The sequence below is a fragment of the Primulina huaijiensis genome, chromosome 1, assembly GCF_012295235.1.
Source record: "Primulina huaijiensis isolate GDHJ02 chromosome 1, ASM1229523v2, whole genome shotgun sequence".
In the NCBI taxonomy this organism is placed as follows: domain Eukaryota; kingdom Viridiplantae; phylum Streptophyta; class Magnoliopsida; order Lamiales; family Gesneriaceae; genus Primulina; species Primulina huaijiensis.
In genome coordinates, this window is record NC_133306.1 from 3,202,459 (window position 1) to 3,229,511 (window position 27,053).

Consider the following 27,053-nt stretch of genomic DNA (forward strand, 5'->3'; position numbering starts at 1 on the left):
CACTTGAAAAAGAGTGGGTCTCATGTGAGACCGTCTCACACAAGTTTTTGCCCTTGAAAAAATACAAACAAAAGTAGACAAAATCATAAGAATGACTGCACAATTCATTATCAACAAATCAAATGCAAAATTCTCTCCAAGATTAGCCAACTCTAGTTCATTTTAATTCGCTTATTTCCAGTTTTAATTATCTTAATTTTCATAGTTTTAGTTTATTTTTTCAGTTTTTTTCAATTCTAGCTATAAAAATGTTGAATCAATTGATTCTGACAATATTAAATTTGTTGTTGTTCATCAGTTTTTCTTCAATTATCTTATCCAGTTTCCTAGTTTTTATTAGTTTTCTAAGAGAATTATGACTAACGATTGAATCAGGATCCACATCATTTGATCATAGAAGTCAGATTATTCATTTGACATGATTTCTTGTCTGGTACGCTTGCACAAATTTTTCTATGCAAATAGTTTTGGCACATCAGGCAGGACAATGTCGCAAAGGAAGCGAGAAAACACAAAGAAGGACCTATGGATGCTAGCAAGAACATTTGTTCAGAAAGTTGGTGATCAGTTAAGAGGAAATGCATTCAAGGGATACTTGGATGTTTGACGTAAGTATATACTCTAAATTTCGGATTCATACTATGATCTTATACAAGATGAGATATGGACTTTTGCCGAGAAAAGATGGAAAGAATATATTATCAACCAAAACGCATAAATAAATCCTTGAGAACATGGAGAGTATTCTAATCTGAATTCTTCATGTTTATATGGTCGTGGTTTTAGATATCAGATGTGCATTCGTCAAGCATCTTTTGCAAGGGAAATGATGCATAAAGTATGTGAAACATGCAATAGAAGGATGCATGAAAAAGAATGGAATATAACATTTGATACTTGGAAATATGAAGAATATATGATTTCTGAATTTTCAAATTCATATAATTGTGTTTCGGTAGAAGAATCATGTGTTTCATAGGAAGGAGCGAAGTAAGGATTTGAAAAAGAAGGATCGGGTTGGAGGATTCTTTCATAATTTGGCGGGAAAAATGGAGATGGACATATATCAAAAGAAGCAATCTAATGAAATTTTTGATGGTCTAATTGTTCCTCATGTTACTTCAGAGATGGAGCACAAGAAAAGAATCGAGAAATTGGATTTGATTATGTCAAGTGTCATGAAACTTATAGAGGAATCTATGGTTCGCGTGGAAGAAAATGTGAGCAATATCAAATCGACCACATTGAGAGATTGAAATAAGTTGTAGAATATCATCATAATTCTGTCCAACACGATGAATGCAAGAAGAATGCCCACAAAAAAAATGCCGAGGTAGGAAAATCATCAGGGAATTCTCATAATCTCTTTATCAATTCACTTTAAGGGCACATAAATATGGAAGAGGATATATCCACCACACAGGTAATGAAAATCACAAATAATATGAAGGAAGATTTTGTTCAAAAAGATTACGTAACAGTAGAGTTTTCACTTTTAGGTCGGATAGATAGCAATTTCAGTTGATTGTGCTAATGGAACAATAAAACTGCCAAATGAGTTCACATCTATAATGTGATGATTCATAGGAGTTTTTGATAGGTAATGGTGAACAAAATTGCATCAAGCGGTAAGGAGAAATCTTCGAGTTAATTTTTACCTAGTCTTTTTATAAAAAGTGTCCAAACTATATTAAACAGTGATTTTTTTTTTTTTTGTAAAAGAAGTCCTCAAAGACACTTTTTGTATAATAGTGTTTCCAATACAAAATTCAAGTCAAGTTTATGATTTAGCTATTTTAATGTATAAATAATGTTTTGGCCAATCCATGGCCTTGAAACATTGAGGTGATGGTTCATTTTCGTTCTTGCAGTTATTTTGTTCTTGAATGATTTACATAATGATGGTGTGGAAGCTTGAATTTCCAAGTCGCTTGCAAAATGGTTTGGTGATTGAATGTCATCATCTCGAATCGAAAATATGCTCGTTATTAATTTATTGGCAAAAACTTGTGTGAGACGATCTCACAGGTCATATTTGTGAGACGGATCTCTTATTTAGGTCATCCATGAAAAAATATTACTTTTTATGCTGAGAGTATTACTTTTTATTGTGAATATGGGTAGGGTTGACCCGTCTCACATATTAAGATTCGTGAGACGGTCTCACATGAAACTCACTCTAATTTATTTGTGTTTGATGATAGTTAAAAGGACTATGATANAACCCACTCTAATTTATTTGTGTTTGATGATAGTTAAAAGGACTATGATATATTGGTTATGTAATACATTGTATAAAACAAGTCATTTGCCCGTTTTGACCAAATTTTTGCAGAGATTTCCCCGTAAAATATCACTCAGCCACAACCTCAAACACAACATAGATATAAAAATAAAAATAAAACACAATATTGACAACACAATGAGTCAATAACCAAAGAAATTTATAATAATGCAGGCCTATTGTCTGCATTCATTCATCCACTAGCCAACATATATTATTTTTGCAAATATCAAAATTGTTATTTATAGGTTAAACCAATTAGCTTGTTGGTCGGAAAGACCACATTTTCCATCCAAAAATTATCGAAACAGAATATAAGGGAAAAGAAATATTGTATGTTAGTGCAACTAATACCCTAGTATATGTGTATTAATTCTTCTCCACGTGCGTAGAACTCCGTACGTATGTGCTCTACTACTTGCAAACATCTTCATCCAAATTTGGTAATTTTCTTTTAGACTTAAAAGTGGCACTCACTATGTGGAGATCTTCTTTATTTTTATTAGTCTTTTAAGGTATTTATTATTACATTGACCTTCGAAGTTCTCAAATCCTCGCTTTTCTCCAACTAACATTCCTGCAAAATAAACGAGAACCCGGTTGATAAATCAATAGAGTGATAATCAACAAAACTACTAATGCTAAAATAATAATTCAACATAAACAATGGTTACGTGGTTATGCCCAAATTCAACCAGCCCAAATAAAAATTAGAGTTCATTAAGTTAAAAACCCATTAAATTAAAAGATTGAAAAGTCAAGGTTTGAGAAGTTGTGGCCATGATCCATGATCAGTGATCATGAAAGATGATCCAAACCACTTGGGCAAATACAAACAAAAATAGGAAGAATAATCAAGAAATTAAAGACTACACAACTTATTATCAACAAATCAGATCAAAATTCTCTACAAAAATTCATTCAAAAATTTTCAATTCCAATTAGAAAAATATTAAATCAATTCATAATGATAATATTAAATTCGTTGCTCGGGAGTTTTCGTTCAACTATCTGATTCAGTTTCTTAGTTTATGATAGTTTACTAAGAAAATTATAACTAATTGTCAAATCGAGATGTGATTCAGTTTCTTAGTTTATGATAGTTTATTAGAAAATTATAACTAACTGTCAAATCGAGATGCACGTCGTTTATTATAAAAAAATCAAATTATTCATTTGTATCGATTTTGTATCTGACAATTTGGAACAGATTTTTTTTTTCTTTGGTAAAAACAACATTATTTGATTTGTTAAAAAAATTATCGACCTCAAAATTCTCTACAAAATTAGTCAATTATAGTTTATTTTAATTCGTTTATTTACCGTTTACATTAGCTTAATTTATTTAGTTTTAACATATTCATTCAAATTTATTCAATATAATTATTTAGTACAAACATAAAATTGGGAATTCTCTTTACCCGTATGACCTTGTCTCTCCTCTTTCAGGCTTGTTCACTTTCTGTCATTCTGATACTTCAATTTCCTGCCAGGCAAACAGCAAACAATATCTCGTGATGATCAAAATCAAACGCAATTCCTTAAAAAACACAAACAAAAATCATCAAATTCTACAACCGGACATATAATATATTGATCTAATCTGGCTTCCGTCATGAGTATTCACTTCCACTGGCCGCGTACTGGAGGGCGCCGCCGCCACCATTGATGGTATCAAGGTCAACTTAGTTAATTTATAAAAACCCTCTTCGCTGATTTTGATACCAACAACAGTGGTAGCTCCGCCACATCAAAGCCATATGTATTCCGGCGACAGGTGTTCACCAGGTCCGAGGAATCGAGGGTCTGTCCCCAACCATTTTATAAAGATTAAATGATACACAGAATCTGATCATCAAGTTGTTAGAAAAAAAAAAGTGTTGTACTTCAAGCAGTACAACCAATTCTCACGAAAAGAAAACATTGCAGTACTCGAGATAGAGCAGTACACTTGTCCTATCATTAACTCGTTAGCACGGTGAAATTCACATATGGATCAGTCGTCGGTGAACAAAATAATTAATTTCCAAGTTATAATATTTGGATTTGTTAAAATTTTGGATATAATTACATAGTAGGGTTTCTTGTGAGACGGTATCACAAACCTTTATCTGTGAGACGGGTTAAACAATATTTACAATAAAAAGTAATATTTTTTATGGATGACTCAAATAATATATATGTCTCACAAAATATGATCTGTGAGGCTGTCTCACACAAATTTTTGTCATAAATACATTATTATTCGGGAACGCAAACCACTTTAATTATTATATATTAATAAAGTGTTAATTTTTTAGCACAGATAATGTTGTAGGTTCATTGTTTTTGGTCTTTTTATGTTTTTTTATTCATTATATCAAAATTTTATTTTGATTTCTCATTATTTTTCACAATTATATTATAACCCTCGTTTAAAATTAAATTAAATTAATTTTAAAAAATTGTACGACGTGCTAAAAAGTATTAATATATATCTATATTTGCTAGTCAATTTAGAGAGAGGCGAAATAATGAATTTACAAGAACTAGGCCCATTTGAAATTCCTAAGGTGGCCCAAATACGATCAAAAAGTCCAAAGAATATAGAATATGGATCGATAGCTTTCTTCGGGCTTTCTCGAGTGAATTTGGATCTATGTAATCTTTTTTACAATATTTCAAGATATCTATATTAAACAATTTTTGCACAACATGAATGTGGGATTTTGTTTTTGTTTTTTCCTAAAAAAAATGTTCTCTTTCAGTTATTTAATTGGCAGAAATTATTATTTTATTCAACTAAGCTAAAAACATGGAAAGGTGTTTGATTATTCTAAAAAGTAAAAATTTGTGTGAGAAGGGCTCACGGGTCGTATTTTGTGAGACAAATCTCTTATTTGGGTCATTCATGAAAAAGTATTACTTTTTATGCTAAAAATATTACTTTTTATGCTGAATATCGGTAGAGTTGACTCGTCTTACAGATAAAGATTTGTGAGATTGTCTCACAAGAGACATACTTATTCTAAAAACATTAAAAAAAAACATACATTTATTGTTTTTTAAAATTATACTTGACGAACACTTTCTTTAAAAATATTTTTCGATTATAAAATCTTATCCAACCACATATTTAAGTTTTTTAACTTATAAAACATTTTAAAAAAATTTAAAATACTTGTGAAAGCAAAACCAAAATATCAACAAATTTTTTTTAAAAAAATTTTTTTGATCATACTAAAAGACATTTATAAAAATTAAAATTATACAATTCGAAACCAAATGCAAATAAGAGGACGAGATAATGGGAAATTCAGCGCAATTAAATGCAACCAGATCATGTCAATGTCATTATCCTTGTCTTTAATTCGTTATCTTTTATTTTGTGAACGCATTGTCATTATATCGTCTACACGATATTATTTATTACAAGAAGTTGTGGAAAATCTACCTTATTGCGTAACATTATTACAAAACGATAGTAAATTTTAAAATTGAACAAATTACGCTATTTAAATAATTAATTTAAAAATTATCTCTAAAATATTTTAACTTATTTATGATATCTAAAATTAACCAAAAAAAAATGTATAACATTGTCATTATATCTTGCTTTAGCTTGTTGGATACTTGAAGAGTGTTAAATGAAAAAACGAGTGTTGAATAAAAAAAATGTTCATAAGAGCTTGGGAGGGAAATCAACAATATTAGAGCTTTATCTTCTTCTTCCAACTTTACTTCGATATTCTCAAGATCATCAAGAATCTTGATGAAGTCATCCATCTGGTCAGAGATTCCATTGCTTCTTCGATTTTGTATGAATACAATCTTTGTTTTAGGTACAGTCTATTAGCAAGGGACTTAGTCATATACATCTTGTCGAGTTTACCCCACATGGCAGTAACTGTGGTTTTTTTTAGAGACCTCACGAAGGGGTTTATCACCCAAGCACAGAATTATGGGACTTTGTGACTTGGCTGCATTGGTTATCTTCTCCTTCAAGTCTTCTTGTGATGATTCTTCTTCCTTCAAAGATTCGACAAGACCTTGCTGAATCAAGATTGCATGCATCTTGATTCTCCATAACCCAAAATCATTGTTTCCTGTGAATTTTTTCAATGTCGTATTTCATCGATCCCATCTTCTTGATTTGTCGATTGATCGTGGATTGGTTTCCCACGGACGACGCTAATTGTTAATCACTACAACAAAAATGGCTTTTCGCAGCGCGCAAATTCTCTTTTCGCGACGCATATTGTACGCTGAACAATTGCATGCTGTTGAAAGTTCAAGATTATCCGCAGCGTATATGTGCACGATGTTAATACTATTATCCGCGACGTGCACGCCTTTAATACAATTATCCGCAGAGTGCAATGTACGCCGATAATATTCATTAATATTTCTAAAATTAGCGGCGGTTTTTGACAAAGTCGTCGCTAAATAACGACGGTTATTAAACCGTCGATAATTTAGCGACGGTTTAAAAACTGTTGCTACCTTTAACCGTCGCTAAATATAACGATGGTATATCATAATCCATCGCTATTTTTTTCGTTAAAATAAAAAAAATTATTTTTATAATTTAATAAATTTTTTTAAAAAAACTTACAATCTGGCTATGCTAACAATACTCATGATCTTAACTAACACTTAAAAATTAACAAAAAATTGAAACGAAAAACAGACTCTAAATCGAAACTAAAATCGTCTAAGAGAGAAAAATTTTAAATGTTGTGAAGCGGTGTGGAGGAAAATAGATCGAAAATACGGATATTTATAGACAATTTGCGACAGTTTTTGGTATAGCGACGATTTTTTATTAAACCGTCGCTACGACGCATAGCGACGGTTGTTTATGAAACCGTCGCTCTATCAAAAAGCTTATCTATTATTAGCGACAATTGAGTTAAAACCGTCGCTAATATGCATTTTTTGCCATTTTTCGCAGCGTGCTAATATGCATGGCGTGAATAATAATATTGACGACGTGCGATTAATGTACGTCGTTAATGTCTAGACAATATTTTTTTAAAAAATGATTTACTATTAACAGTGCACATAAACATGCACGCTGTTAATAATACTTTTAATGGCGTGCATTTATTGTGCCCTGCGAAAATTACACAGGTTATTAACAGCTCACATATAACTACACGCTGTCGTTTATATAATTTATTAACAGCACACATAAATGCAATCTGCGGATATTACTATCCGCAGCGTGCTTTTAAGGCACGCCGTTATTTCAGTCAAGTGCAACAATATTAACAGCACACATATGGGTACACGCTGTTAAAAGTAATATTCGCAGCGTGCATTAATTGATGACTTGCTGCGAAAAATCATTTTTCTTGTAATGAATATTCTTGCCCTCTTCACAGACTTGGCTTATAGCTACTGGACGAGCTCTCTTGTTACTAACCATGCATGCAAGCTCACGAAGCACACACACGAAAGTAAAGTTGCACGAGAAAATGATTTACGTGGTTCGGCCTTGAATGACCTACATCCACGGAAAAATAGAAGACAAACTCTTTTATTGAATCACCAGGGATAATTACAAATACAACGATTATGAATAGCACTCAAGAATCTTTCTATCGAGCCTCAGCTCCTCGATCTCTTCTTCTTGACGTGCTTTTGCTCTCATGAATTCTTCTGTGTATTTGTGTGTGTTTTTCCTTCAGCGGAGAGTTTCCCTTATAGGCCACGCGATTACCTCTGTTTTTCTTTTCTCCACAGCTTATCCAACTCCCTCAACTAACTGAACTTAACCGGTTGGCCAAGTCTACGGTTTTAAACTCTCATTGACTTATCTTGCAGCATTTCTTTGAGAGACACCCCAACCTTCTCTCAACAGTTGTGATGTGATCTCGCTGAAATGGGAGGAGCCGGGTCGGGAGCTCCAACAGATCAAATCAACAATTTATAATGTTTGGAGAATTTGATTGAAGATAATGGATTCAACAACACCTGCAAACAAGAAAGAAACTCGTGAATGGGCGCCGGAGAAGTGTCCGGCGTAGCCACTCCGATGCTTAAGTTAGCAGGTTGAAGATGAACACGAGCAATATTTGGGAGAAAATATGTATAATGCTTGAGAGTTCAAAGATTTCAGAATTCGTAAATGAGATTAATACCTGCTATTTATAGTAGAATATGAAGTATGTACCTCGATTCTAGTGCCACCTACTAAGTATGGCAAGTCGGTTGCCCATACTCTAGCTTCTGATGACTTCTAGGACACTCCAAGCCCAAGTTGTTCTGACAGATTAGACGGCCTGTATCAATCATACTCGAGTGTGGTTCAATTTTCGAGGTGGCTCGGGTGGTCGGTTACCCGGGTGCTTGTATAAGAGCCTGGGCTATGATGACTGCCCGGGGAGATATGAGGCCCCGGCACTTTATGTCAAGCCCGGGAGATATGAGGCCCCGGCACTTTATGTCAAGCCCGGGAGATATGAGGTCCCGGTACTTTATGTTAAAACCCGGGGGAGGTGAGACCCCGATACTTATTTTAAACATGGGGGATATTGAGTGCTGGCGTTTCAGTTCGTCATTTATCAGTTAGTCTTATGGCAGTTATTATATTCAGTTCATGATATACATATCAACTGATGAAATTAGATTCTTGCAACAAAGAAAAAAAACAAAGATAAACAGAGAAACGTTTTATTTATTAAAAGGAATGAGCAGAGAGTACATTCAAATATTCTTCCTCAATGGCATCCCTCCATTTGTTTAACCAACTGGTTAAAACTCCGGTGGACGTCTTGGAAAAGCTATCTGAATCTGCTATATTTCTTCAGGATCTTCCTCTCCTTTTTAAGCATCAGCATGTAGACACCTTCGTGAGTAAAGATGTCCACACTGTCTGCAATATGGAGGCACCGGCGATATTTCTGCATAAGAGCCACCTGCTTAGGAGTGGGAGTTCCCTCTACATACTGAGACGATTCAAGCTCATACAGCCCTTCCCAGAATCGAAGCACTTTATGGAAGACTTCATCCTCCAGCTCAGTTTTTCGTTCCTCCAGAGCTGTTTTCATGAACCCCTCTGCCTTATCAAAAGTCTTCGAATTACTTGAATCTGCCATTAGACTTCTCAGATAATTATTTGCTATTAAGGGTCACTATATATAAAGGGAAGGAATCAATCTCCACCGTTGATCCAGATCAAATCGGACGATCAAAATAAGTCTAGGAAATTGTAACAGATATGGGAAGGGACGTGTACGCATATCGATGTGTCTGACTTATCTGATTCTCGGAATACGAAACGATTTTTCGGCAGGAGGTTAATGCTAAACGCATGCGTCATAAATGATACCTTATAGATTTCCCGAGAATACTAAACGACACAGTACCCAAAGCCCGGGAGATGTGAGGCCCTTGCATCTCATCCTCAACCCGGGCTATATCAGACCCCGGTATCCCATTTCATCTGTGGGATGTTTGAAGCCCCCGATGCTCTTACACTCTGAATGATGTTCCAACAAAAGTACAGATATGACTGATCGGGACAGCGAGTCAAACTCTAGCCCGACTATTTTAGGGATGGGTGGTGATACCCCCATAAGGATCCGGGTCATTGGTGACAGGGTACCATCAAGAACCCGAGCACTACATTTCTCGAGTATTCTCCGAACATCCCGATCTCTCACGCAATAACCCGGGCACTTCTCATCTCCCCGGGCAGTCATCATAGCCCAGGCTCTTATACAAGCACCCGGGTAACCGACCACCCGAGCCACCTCGAGAATTGAACCACACTCGAGTATGATTGATACAGGCCGTCTAATCTGTCAGAACAACTTGGGCTTGGAGTGTCCTAGAAGTTATCAGAAGCTAGAGTATGGGCAACCGACTTGCCATACTTAGTAGGTGACACTAGAATCGAGGTACCTACTTCATTTTCTATTATAAATAGCAGGTATTAATCTCATTTACGGAGTCTGAAATCTTTGAACTCTCAAGCATTATACATATTTTCTCCCAAATATTGCTCGTGTTCATTTTCAACCTGCTGACTTAAGCATCGGAGTGGCTACGCCAGACACTTCTCCGGCGCCCATTCACGAGTTCCTTTCTTGTTTGCANCAAAATGAAGTAGGTACCTCGATTCTAGTGCCACCTACTAAGTATGGCAAGTCGGTTGCCCATNTGTTGGAGCTCCCGACCCGGCTCCTCCCATTTCAGCGAGATCACATCAAGTTGGTTTATGCGTTTCACAAGTTAAATCTTTGTTAACTGTCTTAAAAATAACCTCTTTGTTAAATCATATTCTATCGGATGCATGTGAGTTTTCATTGGTCAGTCTTGTAATGAAACATATCGATATTCATCAATAAATGTTGCAAATTTTACGTGTCAAAAAATTAATTAATTTCTCTTTATTAGCACGTACATACATGCGTAAAATCATGGTTGTCGCTTTTCAACACTAATATGAAAATTATCGTAAAACCTAAATTCTATGAAAATACCGAGAAGGGTAATTTGCATTGTAATAGAAACTATCTTCACATAAAAATAAAATTGGGATTTTAAAATTGAGGAAGAACCAAAAAAAAAAAAAAACAGTAATAATTACAACTGTGATCGACCATATGGAATAATAATAATAATAAATAAATAAATAAATAATAATAACAATAATTGCTAGTAACGCTGTACATTGAAAATGGAATCGATAGCCCACTACGATCGATCGATTAATTAATGAATGTATATAATGGAGTTAGGTGTACTTCTACCAGTCACGTGTATGTGTTGGAGTTAGGTGGACGTCCGTATACAACTTTTAATTAAATAACAAAATTTTTAAACATTAATTACACCATTAATTATTTATGGTTCCCTCTCAAATTTTTAACTGTTATTTTGTCGAGGTTTTGATTAAAAAAAAAAAAAACATTTGAAATGACGTTGAGATATAATCTTATTTCGTTTCCAAAAGTTTTAAAGACATGTTATTGAAAGTTTTTTCGCTTATCGAATTATATATAAAATATCTGAGAGTTACATATATACATTTGGAGTTGCATATATAACTTAAATAATCTTTTTTTTAATTGATTTTTAAAATGACTAAGTTTCATGTTACAATCTTAAAATTATTCACAAATTTTAATTAATAACAATTGTATGGCAAAAACTTGTGTGAGACAGTCTCACGGGTCGTATCTGTGAGACGGATCTCTTATTTGGGTCATCCTTGAAAAAGTATTACTTTTTATGCTAAGAGTATTATTTTTTATTGTGAATATGGATAGGGTTGACCCGTCTCACAGATTAATATCAATGAGACGGTCTCACATGAAATCCACTCCAATTGTACAGATCTAATTAAAGTCGAGTAATAAATTCTTTGAATGGATAAGGTCAGAAAGGTTTGGTTTACGATCATGGGCACGAATCATGTCGTTGGAAGAAGTAAAGAAACAGGCCCACTTGGTCCACTTATTAATGTTTAATTGTGTTTTCTCTTTAAAAAAAAAAAAAAATTCTCAAATTGGTCAAATTTATTTTAGGTTAAAAATTATGACAACAGCTCAATAATAAAAATATATGTTGATAGCTTTAAAAAAAAATAGTCACGTGCTAATAATTAATAAAAAAATATTTAATTTTAACGTTTTCCTTTTGCAGCAAAAGTTGATACTTTTTAATTAAATTACAAATATTTAAATGTTCATTACCTATCTCAAGTCTTAACACAATTATAAATATCGTTATCAATAAAGTACCACACATATATATGCAAATCAACATCAATCAAGATATAGTATAGCAGTAGTACTTCCCGATTTCAGTCCGTATCGACTTTGTCTGAGTTAAAATTGTGTCAATTTTTTGAAATAAATTTAATTCATGAAAACATTTTATTATAATATAATGTTTTAACATATTTCACGAATAAAGAATTTTGATTAGCTCTCTGCCATGCCAAATTTTATATGACTATTTCAAATGAATTTTGTATATGGTCATACATATTTTAGTTTTATTTTATGTTGAACATTTGTATATCATTTTAAAAAAAAAACATGAAACATGACGTATTATAAAGTACACATTATTTATTTATTTATTTATAATAATATATATCTGTCATCTATCAGTCTAATAAATTATGTCATATTCTAAAATAAAATTTACGCTCCTTTAATCAGAGTCCCATTCGCACACACCTACCCTCGAGCCAAAATTCGCCCACCTAACCCCTTTGATTCACGAGCTACATTTTCAGACAAGAGTGGAAGGATGCTTCAGAAACTCGACGCGGATCGACGACTTTTTAGAGCTTTTTTGGTATAAGTTACAAAAATATGTTAAAGTCAAATGACCTGCATTCATATTCGAGACATAGCCATGTAATTTTCAATACAAAGAAGGTTGTAACACAATTTAACGAGTCAATTTTGTGAGATAAATCTTTCATTTGGGTCATCTATGACGCAAAAAAATATTATTTTTTTATTGTGATCATGACAGAGTTGACCTGTCTCACTAATAAGATCCGTGAAACCATCTCACAAGATTCTTAGTCATTTTTTCAAAACTTTCATACCATTGTATAAACTATATATTTTGAGTTCGTATAAAAACCAAACCGTACATCGTTACATAAGCGAACAAAACTTTACAGTAATATTGTAACATGTGTCGACAAAGAAAATTAATATCGATTTATTTAATAATCTTAAGCTTGGCTTCAGTATTGTAAGCTTTTGGTTTAAATATGATATGAATAAATGGTATCTTTGGGCCAATCCTACCAAAGAGCTTAGAACACCACGTGGGGGCAATTAATTATCGTGAAATATTTTGAATTTGTCGAAATATGATCGCCTTTACGATACTTTTCTACTTTTGACCCATTTTTTTAATATTTCAACGACAAAATTATTAAAGAATAAATAAAGAAACACTTAATTTGTACACTTTGCAAGAAGGAAAGTTGAATAATAAATAAAGAAACACTTAATTTGCACACTTTGCCGGAAAGAAAGTTGAATATGTTTCATATATGTTATTTATATAAATAATATTCTCATCTATTCAACTACTCATCATACGTGTGTATTGAAGAATGAAGCATGATTATTTATCTATATATCAAAGTTAAATAAACATACATGTCATATGTTGAGTGGACAAAAACACTATCAATGTAAGTAACATTAACAAAACCGGAACATATATGTATGTGGAAACTCGAAGATGACTCATGTAAAACAAAAATATACATATATTGTAGATATGATGTAGCAATATTGATTTCATGGTCATGGAGACAAATGTGTGGTACTAATTGTAAATTTTTTTTGGTTGAGGAACTAAATGTAATTTTGAGACACACAGACATGAGAAGCTCTTGGAGATGTCCATCTCTATACGGGACTCGCCATGTTCTACTCTACAGTTCAACAAATAAAAAAGCCCCTTTTCAAGATATTTCAACTTTAGGAAAAAGAAAAGCAGACAAAAGTGGTTCGAACATAATAATACAAAGTTTATTCATAGCAAAAAGATGGTGAAAACGATACGATTGATGCACGCAATCAAACAAAAGCACCACAGGGCGAATGGTGCCAAGGAAATTTTATTCGTACAAACGTTAAACCCAAGGAAACTTCGAAAGAGGAAACCGGGAACTGATAATTAACTTGTTTTGGTAGGATTTTCAATAATTTTGATACCACCAATGGTAACTCCAGGGCCCTCGTGCCTAGGCACCAAGGTCACAACAATAGAGTCATCATCTGCGAGGTCCATGTCTTCGTACAAATCCGTGAGCTTCAGCCGGATTGAAGTGGTGGCCGATGGGGTATTCGTTTTGTGTGGCACCTGTGCGTAAGTTCCAGCATAAGCGGCCTTGTCCAGCTCCCCAGGATTGTCATCTTCATCGTTCACAAATACATCGAACTTAAGGAATTTAGATGTGTCCAGTGTTATGTTTTCCAAGACCAGCAATTCGTCGGCTTTTCCTTTCTTGGTCTTGGAGACTTCGAACCTGACAACTTGTTCCAGCTTCAATGGAAACAAAGTTTCCGCTTTCGGTGCCGTAGAGGCAATTCTTGCGATTCTAGCCTTGGAAGTTTGGGGTGGAGGCCTGTAGTCCAGCCATGGGAGATCGATTCTCTCGTAATCGAATCCCATTTTCAGATTATCTATACAGTCCTTAACTTTGACGCGAACGAGCCGCGCATTCTCATCGTAGAACAGGAACGACGTGTTGAGGTAATCGGGGTCTGTAATGTTCTTGTCCGGAATTTTGATGCTAGGCAAAAAATATTGCCAAAGAGTCCACATTCGGTCGACATTGGCGTGATGACAGTAAAATAAAGAGTCCCGTCCTGCTGAGTAGAAGTTACCCAAGTCTTCTCCGCTGGGCTCTCTCGGATCTCCGACCCAAATGTGGGCAGCTGTGTGAGAGCCGCGCTCGGATGCACCAGGACCTGGATTAACTGGAGTTCCTTCCCGATAAGCCTTGCCCATGAAATCATACGCATCAGAGTTGCTACGAACCATCTCTGTGTACATTACAGTCAGGTTGTTGGCCACAACTTGAAGAGGGTCGGTGTTCCCGGTCATGCCAAGATCTATCACAGCGGGAGGCAAATTTTTCTGGTTGCGTTTCGCGTCGTAGATAGCAGATTTAGGATCTACGAACATGGGTGGGATCGTCATGCCTTTAGGATTGTCCCAGTTCCAGAATGGTAACGCGAAAGTGGGATCATTAATCAGTTTTCCCAGGATTCTTTCGTAGAAATAAAGGTACCACCTGTGGAAAGGAAAGAACAGCCATGAATTGTGGACTTGAAGATCCAGTGTGCCTTGCCCAGGTTGATCATAAGCGCCATTGCAGTAAGCGCAGTGGATGTTAGCTTGTTGCATGAAGTTACGTGGATCTTCCGCCGGGAGACGCTTCATCCGATCGACGGCTAAATTGTACTTAAAAATGTATTCAGGAGTAACTCTATGAGCTGCTGGCCTTCTTCTCATCTGCAAAACTGGAGGGAGTTGGTAATCAATGATGCTCGCTGCTATAGGGGGGCAGCAATTGGTGTCTAGAGCCTGACCGGTATTCAAGTTGGTAGCGGTGCCACACTTGTCTAGTTGCGGTGCTTGAATGGGATTGGCTGAGGCGGCCGGAGTAGGAACCAGGTTGGCAGCGCCGTAGAGGCCGCCTAAACCCAGAAGCATGTTCCTTCTGTCGACCTTCCCTTCAGAAGCTTCGACATTTTGGAAGGAGGGTTCTTTCTGGTTTTGGCCACCGTTTGCTGCGGCGGTGCAAGAAACTTGCAGGCGGTGGGTGCGCGTTGAACGGGTGGTGAAATGTGATGGCTTGGGGAAGATCCGGCGAGGAGAGGCGCGGTGGTGGTCGGAGCAGGAAGTGGAGTGGGTGCATGAAAGATGAAGAGAAGCCATTGCTTGGAATGGGGTAATGTGCGTAAGTTTTGGTTTATTTATACAACGTAGGAAGAAGGATGAGAGAGGATTTGGGAAATGGGCTTCTGTCCGCTATTTAATGCTATATATTTTTTAATCATATGGTATGGATACCTTTCTTTGGGCTTCTCAATTTTAATGGATCTCATGGCCCATAAATTTGATATTTTACACCAACCAGTTATTTGAATATATCACGCTCCAATGCTTATTAATCTTATCATTCTTTTTGCAATTCTATCAACCAATTACTTCATTATATCAAATACATCCTGATAAACCCATGTCACTTGAGATAGTAATACTCACAACTAATTGACCAACATATTGAAGACAGGGCCAAAAAATGGATAATTGATGAGAATCCGACCCAAATAAAACAAGAATCATAGATTTCTAAAATAAGTAACGAGCACGAAGAAGAAAAAACAGAGGTGTTTGAGCGATCACATTTATTTAACCTCATTATTAAAAAAAAATCATAATGGTTAAAATAGTGGGGGAAAAAACTATTAAAACAAATTAAAAAAATATTGGAATAGCACTTTTAATTCAAACTTTCAAATTGTAAGGCCTTCTCTCCTCTCGAGCTTTGATTTGTTGTTGTTGGTTATTGCACGTACATACAGTTTTACAGATTGTCTCGACTCTCGAGAAGAGCTGTCGATATATATGTCCACAAAATGCAATCCAAACGGCTACAATACATGGATAAACCCAACCCATTTTCTTCTTTCTAATTCTTAATTAATGTTTGCGGCTGCTGCTACTTCTTCTTTTGTCTGTGGATGATTAAGGGAAGGAAGATTCTTTCAGAGAAAATTGAGTAACAAAGGAAGCATAATCAAGGGTGAGATTTGTGTGCGCTCGTTTGTTTGTGTTTTTTTAGTAATTTGTCCTTTGTTTGAAGAGTTTAATGATGTGCTGGTTATGTTCATGCTGTTAGAGATGATTTTTTTTATTTATTTTTGTTGCTTTCTTTTGGGTTTTGTAATATGTTTGTTAGTTCTGTTATGATACTGAAAAGGGCTTGTAATTCTTGCTTTAATTGTTATTGAGTTTGATACAAAAGTGAATCTTTTCGATCCGAATCTTGATATTCTTTATCTTTGAACTTGGTCCGATGAAGGATATGTAGTCGCTCAACAATCGGCTCAAAGGATCTCATCTTAGTTTTGTATAACCTCGTCTCATCTTCTATTCTTAGATCATATTCAGATTTTGCATAGCAATTATGCAGATCGAGCTTGGAGTTGCTGTGAAAATATTTTTAGTTGTCTAAAAAATTCCAAGATCAAGGTAGTTCTCATAATCAAGATTCCCCTTCTATGCAGTGGGTTATTGGCTTTCCATTTAGTTGATGCATAGTATCATGCAACAGGTTAACAGAAATGCCTCAGAGGCAATCGCCCCGAGGCCCACCTCATCTCAAGACTTCAAGCTCTGATACCGAGTCCCTGCATCGGCCCAGGACTGAAAAGAGTCTAAAAATTCCAGAGGGTCGATCCCCTCGTGGTGTCCAATCTGTTCCGGCAAACAAAATGAAACTAGGGACACGGATTGCTGATTTGGAATCTCAACTTGGTCAAGCACAAGATGAGCTCAAGAATCTGAAGGACCAGTTGGCTTCTGCAGAGTCTGGTAAAAAAGTGGCTCTAGATAAACCAGAGAAGAAATCCAAGAAACAACAAAAGGTTCCCGAGCCAGTAGAAATTCTTAAAAAGCCCTTTGGTGACATGGAAACACAAATGTTGGTGACATGGTAGATTCTTATTATCGTTGATGACTCAGTGCAACGATTGAAAAGCCAGAGGATGTTCGCAAGGAAACCTATGTTTTTGAAGTTGCTATGGAAACCAAGACAACTTCAGAACCTGAAAATCCTTCATTTGATGAGTTGACTTCTAAGAATGATGAGGTGACTCTATTGAAGAACAAATTAGCTGAGAAGAGCCAAGAATTGGACATTCTTCAACAAGAAAATGAGAGCTTAAGAAATGAGCTTAATGAGAAGTCACTTAAAATATCTTCATCTCAATCTGAAAGAGACGAGCTGATATTGAGGTTGAATAAGGCTGATCAAGAACTTGAAAACACTAAAGCCAGTGCTTTTCAGATGAATGAGAAGCTAGAAGCTATCGAAAAAGCGAGGAGTTAGAAAACGAGATGAAGATGCTACGTGTGCAAACCGAGCAATGGAGAAAAGCAGCCGATGCTGCAGCGTCAGTTCTAGGGGGGGCAACCAAGATAACGGGAAGAAGGATTCCCGAGAGGTGTGGATCGATGGATAAACATTATGGAAGCACATTCCTACCAGTCGGTCATGCTGATTCTCCGGGACAGAACGAGGACGATTCTGATAATGTTTTTGGAAGTGGGAAGAGGAAAGGCTCTGGTATTAAAATCTTCGGAGAGCTGTGGAAAAAGAAGGGCCTGAAGTAGCACAGCCTCGAAACCTTGCTCATCGATGAAATTCTTGCTCATGTTTTTGTCCATAGTTTCATTGTATTTTGGCTTCAAAGTTTTATGTTCATCCATCTCTCTAGACAAACTTTGACATTGATCTTAGACTGACTAAGATATCTCTCCAATTTTGTGCTTTGCCGTGACCTCTTGTACAAACATAAAGCCCATGAACAAGTAAGTGGATTGGCATCTGTTCTCTCTAAAAATTGTAAATTCTATCAGATTTTGCTTAAAGTATTTTCTCAAGTAATGAGTTGTGTGACTGTATCTTACTATTAAATATCCTAGTTTCACTCGAACAAATGTTTATCACAAACTATTTGTCTCTCCTAGTGAAAATATACAATGAAAGACATGAATAAGTAAATAAATAAGCCCATAAATTGCTAACAAAAGAATTAAATGCATGTCAAATGAGATTGAACTTAAGCCACATTGCAAAGAAGAATTAAAAGACGTGAAAACTCGAGTTTTTCCCCTATTTTAAAGAACTGAAAAATAATTAAATACATGTCAAAACTCGAGTTTTTCCCATAAATAAAAAAAACTAGATTGGGAAGATGCATCATCCATTTTTTAAAAGAATGATTTGGTTCAACGAGAGAAGATTTCCAGAGAACACATCACATTAATTACTCCTCACAAGTAAAAAAAAAAAGGAAAAAGAATATTAAGTTAATTCACACTACGATCTACAGATCTCATGTTCCACAAATGTACTGTATTTCATAATCTATATAAATCAGTATATGACTTGTAAACAATAATTGTCACTGGTCGTTTGGTCTAATGACACCAAATGTCCCAAAAAATGACATTGGCACCACATGTTCTAAAAATGAGATAGATCTCTGAGTTCGGAACACCATAAATATCCATCACAAATATCTTATATATAAAAAACACTAATTAAATAAATGAAACCATGGATAAAACGTCGCATTAGATGAAAAAAATTTGGACGGGCTCCAACTACTATAAGAAGCCATGAGGCATGAGCAATGGATTATATTTGTCATATTTACAAATTTTTTGATACCCAAACGACATGGCACAAATTGTTGTTTTCTTGATAATCTGCATTAATCTTTCTTCATCATTTGCCTCAACCCCGAGAGGTTTGATGTTGAAACTGACACACAGAGACTCTCTACACTCCCCTGTCTATCAAGAAAGCCTCTCAGGCTTCCAAAGGTTCAAGAAAAATGTCGAAATTTCCATAGTTCGATCTTCTCACAGTCAAAGATGGAGTGAAGATAGATAGCATTGAGGAGTCAAAGGTTCTCCCAAATAACTCCATTTGATTGCCATGGGGGATTTCATATTTCAAAGTTCTTCGGGAGAATCCCATTCGAAAAACGTGGTCTTTCTTGTATTTGGGTGTGCAGAAAATGATTATGTTGGGGATGACGACTTCAAAAAAGAGTCACTGGGTTCTTTGGAATGGGTAAAGAGCCAGTTTCTTTTGCACATCAGATCTCTGATTGTTTTCCAACAACGAATAATCGAACTAAGCCGCCGTTTTTTTAAAACTTGAAAGCATACCAAATGCACGATATATTGGACTTAATGGACATCAGTTCGAATGGACCAAGAATGAGGCTTGAAGGCACATTTCGACGAGGTTTACGATTCATTCAGGTTCTTCGGTTTCTTTCCTAGAAACAGACGCTAATTATGCATTCCGTTTGATCGGCATAGGGATAAAACTTTATCATGATACACTTCGAAGTTGGATGAACTGTAAGTTACCTTCCCTTTTTTGGCCCAAATCAAGGTATGTTTTGTGCTACTCTAAATATAAATCGATATGAGGAAGCGACAAGTGCTGGTTTGAGTTTAGAGTCTTAGTCTTAATACATGTTTAGTCTTAATTTTAATATTAATTAAGGTTAGTAACAATTATAATATTACTGTTAAATACGACTCGAACTTGACATTAATTTGAAATACATACACAAAAATTGCAAGTTTAAAAGGAAAAACAAAAAAAATTCTTAGAACAAAAGGGTTCATATCTTATTTTAAATAACCTTAATTTGTAATACATACACAAAAATTGCAAGTTTAAAAGGAAAAACAAAGAAATTTCTTAGAACAAAAGGGTTCATATCTCATTATAAATAACCTTAATTTGTTATACACACAAAAAATTGTGGTGTGGTGTGGTAAAGTATACGGACGCAAATTCAATAGTTGAAGAAATGATAAAAATATTAGAGCAAATGAAATTAGTGGAGCATCATGGCATTGAGATTGTTTGCTTCCATTCCACATTATCTGGTTACCTTGTAACCCTACAATTTTGGGAAAAAATAAAGAATGTGAGCACAAGCGAGGAATATTGATTCAATAATGTTGACTAACAATCACCACTATTCATTTAAAATCAAAATTCAACGTAATTAATAATGTCACACTAATAATCCAAACCCAAATTAAAGGTGTAAATTTATATTTTACTTGTTCGACCCTGAGGTTTGGGATTTTTGTTTTATTACTTAAAAGTTTTATTTTACATTTATAACATATATATATATATATAAAGGTATAATCAATAAGTTTTGTATATTAGTTTATAAATATTTTCTACATAAAAACTAACGAGGCCGTTAATTTGTACATCAAATTCAAAGTAGAGCCAGAGCTAATAAAATAAACAACATACCTTTACCCTTTTCAATAGCTCCTTGGCCTTGGGGTCGTTAACGAAATGATCACGCACTGGCTGAAAACACAAATTTAATAATTGCATGAGCAAGTGCAAATGTCAGTATTTAAAAGATAAAACCACGATTATATTGTATGCAACTTGTAAAAATGATGAGTATGACCGGTAAAACAAGAATGACCTGTAGTATGCGGTTTAGCGCTTTTGATAGAGCAGGTTTTAGATCCCCCGGGTGCAGATCACCATTTTCATATTCGTCAGCTAAATCTTTGAAACTCTTGAAGGTCCTAAAATAACAAGACATTATTTTATGGGAGAAGTTTGAAAGGGTTGATACATATATATACAATGAACTTCCCTATCAAGTTGTTTAACGAGTTTTAGCAAAATAAGAATCTATGCAAAATAGTTGCTAGCTTAGCTTATCGTGAAGAGTTTCTTACAGATCCTTATCCCGATCCCAACCCTGATACTCGTCACGTGCAAAATTTATCGGAGAACACTATAAGTCGGAACTTGGAACACTGAGAGCCAAGTGATGCAAATACAAAATGTTACATACAAAAGAAATCTCATGAGCTACATGAATGAGAATCATCACTTGACCCCATATGAGTCACGTTTAGAATTGACACTGGTAGATCCTGAATTAAGTCCTACATCGACAAGAACATCACTTTGCTGAAGTTAAAGCTAATCGTATTACCACCATCTCATATTGTCTTGAGTGAAGAGCTCGAAATCGTTTATAGAACAATATATTGAACTCTCTTAGCGACTTAAGCTAATCGATTTCATGAAGCGAACGAATGCAAAATAGTTACTAGTGTAGCTAGTTATGCGGAGCCTATCTCCCTCACCACATGGGCCAAATAGTGACTAAAACAAATGGCAGATAAGTAAGAACGTAAACAAGACTCACTTGTCGCCACCATTTTCTGGTTTTCTCTCAACTGTGAACTCATTGAACCATGGAAAAACAATGTATTTGATGTACTCCATGCATGGATTCTTTTCCACCACCTTTGGCGGGCAGAATGCTTTCTTTATCTTCAAATTCACATCAGCCTGTGGATTTATGAGTAACATGTCCATATTTGAAATAAGGTTTTTTTAGAAAAACCATATTGCAAAAAAGAACATGGCCAACTGGAAGGTACCTCTTCGTCTTCCATGTAGATGGAAGATGATGGATCGCTCTTCGACATCTTCTCCTGTCCTTCCTGCAAACCAGGAAGCATATCTGCACATGAAAATAACCAAATGAAACAGAGCAATTAGTACTATTAAAATTAAGTGTCAAGGTAAAGTTAAATAATTCTACAAATACGTACGGTGAGACAATATTATAGGCTTGTTTTTTCTCTTGATGTCATCACAGTACTCCCTAGCAAGCACATTCACTTTACGTTGGTCCATGCCCAATTGGCAGATATCAGCCTATATAAACCACCAGTGTTTGGTTGGCATTAAACATAGAATGGAAAAATAATTTGGTCGCAGTAATAAGTTACCAGAGAAACAGTACCACATGGAAAAGATCATCTACACCTATGCCACACAACCAATAGAACATTGTTAAAAAATTCATCATACACTGCCTGTTGCTTTATACGGGTAAAAAATTTATAACTCAAGGTTCACACAAGCTAACGAATGAATTTGTTGATATCTCAATTCGCAACTGGCGAAAACACTAGCATAATATTGATTTTATGTCACTCTTAAATTAAATTATTTGACGTCTATAGGACATAACGCTTACCGATTTACCAAAAGCTATAGCTAGTGGTAGCTAACTCAAATATTTTAAATTATTGATAAGTGCAAGTTTTGCACTTAAATTACCCAAAAAATTGGCATGAAAGTGTGCTAATATCGGGCGGATTTACGTGTTTTCACAGTTAATTATGTCGTTGCAGGAATCAAACATGGACACACAATTTGTGACCAACAAGGAATAAATCAAATGCCAAAATGGAAGAATGAAGTGAACAAGAAAGCAGAAGAGGCGCGAGCGAAAAAAAAAAAAGACAAGCGCGTGCGCGGCTGCGCACAGAAGAGCGAAGATAGCGCCAGTAGCGCACCTGCCCGCGACGCAGAACTACACGGGCTTTTTCGTGGGCTCTAGGAATTTGGACACAAATATAAATATTGAAACCCTAGCGCAAAAAAAAGGAGAGCCGCAGTCACGCACAAAAATCTAGAGAATGGGAAAGAGAGCGATGACGAAGAGCGCATCTACCGGGGACGGAGTCGCAACTCTGATTCGATTCTTCTTTCTTTCTTCTCACTTATTTTTAGTCTATTAGTGAAGTGGAAGAACATGAATTTATTTTGTCGTTTTTCATTCATTAACTAATTTATTAAATTTCGAGGACAATGTAACTTGATCGAATATTTATTTATGAATTGTTGATTTATATATGAGAATTACTTATTTGTTTATTTATATTTTTCGGATCTTATTGTTTTCAATTACTTGATCACAAATTGGATTGTCATATTTATTTGAGATCTATCAATCGGGAGAGAGGATTTTGAATAGGACCGAAAGAAAATATATCGTTGGTGTTATAGAGTTTGGAAGACCTATAACTCCAACGAATCCATTAAAAGAATTATTGTTCTATTTGAAATTATTTATTGTTTGATTTTTAATAGGGATATTGAAATCGACTTTAGATAATTGATTCATATGCACCACTTGGAAAAAGAATATGAATTGTTGAGAATTCTTGGGTAGTAAATGGATTGATATTATAAATATAGATGTCAATGATAATTTAATATAATGAAGACCAAGTGAAATCGTACCTTTAGATTCTTATTATCGTTGATTTAAATTGATTGCGAACTTTCATTAATTTTAGTTCATAATTAACAACAAACATTATATTAAATTTTTTAAATAAAGTCTGATTATTCTAACTGTGATAATTAATTTATAATTAAATTGCACTCCATGTGGGATCGATATCTGTGCTCCACCGAGTAGTAAAACTTGACATCGTACACTTGCAGGTAGCAAAATAATGCAACAATTATACAGCAACTCAAAGACCACGTTTCGATTGTTCTTCTCCAACGTAACTTGATCGAATATTTATTTATGAATTGTTGATTTAGATATGTGAATTACTTATTTGTTTATTTATATTTTTCGGATCTTATTGTTTTCAATTACTTGATCACAAATTGGATTATCATATTTATTTGAGATCTATCACTCGGGAAAGAAGATTTTGAATAGGACCGAAAGAAAATATATTGTTGGTGTTATAGAGTTTGGAAGACATATAACTCCAATGAATCCATTAAAAGAATTATTGTTCTATTTGAAATTATTTATTGTTTGATTTTTAATAGGTATATTGAAATCGACTTCATATAATTGATACCTATGCACCACTTGGAAAAAGAATATGAATAGTTGAGAATTATTGGGTAGTAAATGGATTGATATCATAAATATAGATATCAATGATAATTTAATATAATGAAGACCAAGTGAAATCGTACCTTTAGATTTTTATTCTCGTCTGATTATTCTAACTGTGGTAATTAATTTATAGTTAAATTGCACTCCATGTGAGATCGATATCTGGCTCCACCGAGTACTAAAACTTGACACCGTGCACTTGCAGGTAGCAAAATAATGCAACAATTATACAGCAACTCAAAGACCACGTTTCGATTGTTCTTCTCAATAGGGAGAATTATCACACCCGACAATCTCCCTCTCAATAATTACACTACTCGTAATCAATGAGAATCGAACCAGTGATTTTGACTCTGATACCAATTGTAGGACTGAGCACTTGACGCTTTTACTAAAAGCTACAACTTGTGAAAACCGTGCAAGTCAAATCTTTTAAACCGTATAACAATTCAAGCACTACGTTTCGATCGCTCTACCCAGTAGGGTCAATTATCATATCCAACAACCTCTATGTGATTATTATTATTCTCAATCATCAATGGTAAGAAAATAAATAATCTGTAATTCTTAAAACTTTCATGACTAAAATAATTCTTGGGGTGAAAATTAAACAATCACTTGAATTTAGGAGAGAAAAGTCTGAATTTTAGATCAAAGGAACAACTTGAAACCCAGGACTCAAAATACACATTGAGACTTGTCAGCATTAACTTATAGTAAAGCATATACATAAACAGTCACCTTGAGAAAAAAAATATCAGCACATTGCATGCATGGGTAGAATATTTGAGCCGCAGACAATTCATCTTGCTCGGAACGACCCATAATTTGACAACACCTAGGTACGTCACCCAAAAGAGAGAAAACAAATCTGTTAATATTAATATATTCAAATATCAATTAAAATGAAAATAGGAAAAAAAAATACCTCACAATCCTCGGAAGCTTGTTCCTCCGAGCTATATCCATTACAAGAGGCCAGTACTCATGAGCTCTGGAGTTGATCTCTTCAGAAGACCATATAAATTCTACCTGACCACTTTCAAGATTCATTCCGACAGCTTTCCATATCTCAATCAAATATTGTCCTATAACTTGAATTTTCTTCAAGTCACCGCCCATTTTGTTGTTTAGCTGAGCAAACCAATCTGCAATCCAAATTTTCACTTTGCAGCCAGTAGAGGTCAGCTTATTGACATTAATGGCCTTCATGACTCCCTGTTCAAGGATACATTACATAGATAGTTATAAAACAAATATATAAGCAAGTTTATTTAAAATATGTCAATGTATATCTTTATCTCCTGGGAAAATGCACTCTGTAGTCTCTGAAAAATAATATAGACTACTCATATATTGAATAATCATCAGAGACAGAGCAAGGAACAATATTTAAACTTGATCAATAATAGATATTCAAAATGAAAAAATCAGAAGCACAAAATACTATGCACCTTTTGGCAATTACAAAATCCAGCCTTGTCAATGCTGTGACATAAAATAGTATTCCGGTTCCAATCATAAGATGGTAAAATAAAATTACCCTCTATCATCCTCAACAATGATGCTGTTGTTAAGATTATTAATCCCAGACAAACTCACAAGCAAGCAGAATAAAATGATTTTAACGATTTGCACGCTGGCCAGTTCAACCCACAGAAAAACACAACCAGAAAAGGATTGTGAATTTTAAAGCAGTCCAAGATATCCATACCCATTCACACAACTTGTCAATGTTCTATGCAAGAAACAACTTAATCACATCGACCTTCAAGTTCCAACCAAAAATAATGTCGTAAAACCAAAATGAGATATCAGTCAAAATAAGCTCAAATAACAAAAAACACCAAATTTTAACTAACACCAAGAAACCAATTCATGATCACTGAGCTATCCTCTTTAGACTTGAAAAAAGGGGAACTTTTCTGAAATTTAATACAAAGTAAATGACCTGAGCGATGTGCATTCTCCCAGAGGGTTCGAACCCATCGTAGCAAATGGGATTAGGCTTGTTAGCCAACAGTCTCTCCAACTCATCCTCCTGTATGCACTCTTCACCAATGCTTCTTATTACATCGAACCTCTCCTTCACATTCATTCTACCAATAATTTCATCAAAAAATTCAAAACCCACAAAATATACTCCAAAATGAAATAGATTTGAAAACAATATAAATACTAAAAACAAGAAAAATATTAAATGCAGCATAAAACTGCTACAAATAACAGATTATGAAAAAGCCACAGCGCGTGAAGATAGAAAGAGAGATTTACTGGGATTGAGAAGAAATAGAGAGGGATTGAAGTGATTGAGAGGGAGAAGCCTCATTACGGTGGCTATCGTCGTTCTCCATTGCTGACAATGAAGAAGTTTAGGGTTTCCGCAATATTTTAGGTTTTTTTTTAGTGTGGCGTTAGGCTTTGAGCTATATGGAAAACCAGTGCGTGCACCAGCACGTGTTTGTTGAGTTTATTTTTATAGTTAATTTAGTAATCATATAATAATTTTAAAAATAAAGAGATTATACCGTAATTTAGATATGACATTATGTTTTATAGTATCCAATATGTAAGTGTCAATTCATCGATATTCACATAAATATATATGATAAATGTACAACATACGAAATAAGAGACTGATCAAGACAATTAGAAACCATAGACATTGGCATGTCCCCAATCCAAAGGGTAACATCGATATGTTCCAAAAATAATTTAAACTTGTAAGAACACAAAACCAAATTAGC

The 27,053-nt window shown here is 34.8% G+C and overlaps 2 protein-coding genes and 1 pseudogene across 2 annotated transcripts; 1 reads left to right on the forward strand and 2 right to left on the reverse strand.

Moving 5' to 3' along the window:
- Positions 1-13,763: 13,763 nt before the first annotated feature.
- On the reverse strand, positions 13,764-15,746 carry LOC140977319 (polyphenol oxidase I, chloroplastic-like). The gene has a single exon (XM_073442030.1). It carries the CDS (start codon positions 15,704-15,706, stop codon positions 13,937-13,939), a length of 1,770 nt encoding a protein of 589 aa, XP_073298131.1. The 5' UTR covers positions 15,707-15,746; the 3' UTR covers positions 13,764-13,936.
- A 976-nt stretch (positions 15,747-16,722) lies between these two features.
- On the forward strand, positions 16,723-18,302 carry LOC140970854 (interactor of constitutive active ROPs 1-like; annotated as a pseudogene).
- Positions 18,303-20,421: 2,119 nt separating this feature from the next.
- On the reverse strand, positions 20,422-26,737 carry LOC140977326 (tyrosine--tRNA ligase 1, cytoplasmic-like). Its single transcript, XM_073442042.1, has 10 exons — positions 26,581-26,737; positions 26,258-26,405; positions 25,235-25,524; positions 25,048-25,144; positions 22,199-22,304; positions 22,025-22,107; positions 21,787-21,932; positions 21,046-21,151; positions 20,862-20,921; positions 20,422-20,490 (listed from the first exon to the last, which is right to left on the reverse strand). The coding sequence occupies exons 1-10, from the start codon at positions 26,658-26,660 to the stop codon at positions 20,470-20,472; spliced, it is 1,137 nt and encodes a 378-aa protein (XP_073298143.1). The 5' UTR covers positions 26,661-26,737; the 3' UTR covers positions 20,422-20,469.
- Between the last annotated feature and the right edge of the window lie 316 nt (positions 26,738-27,053).

Bases quoted from the DNA above. Each gene is read 5' to 3' on its own strand.
- LOC140977319 (XM_073442030.1), bottom strand. From the start codon at position 15,706: ATGGCTTCTCTTCATCTTTCATGCACCCACTCCACTTCCTGCTCCGAC.
- LOC140977326 (XM_073442042.1), bottom strand. From the start codon at position 26,660: ATGGAGAACGACGATAGCCACCGTAATGAGGCTTCTCCCTCTCAATCA. The intron at 22,305-25,047 runs GTGACTGTTTAT...TGGTTTATATAG, and splicing joins CTGATATTTTTTTTCTCAAG to GCTGATATCTGCCAATTGGG. The intron at 21,933-22,024 runs GTACCTTCCAGT...ATAAATCCACAG, and splicing joins TCTACATGGAAGACGAAGAG to GCTGATGTGAATTTGAAGAT.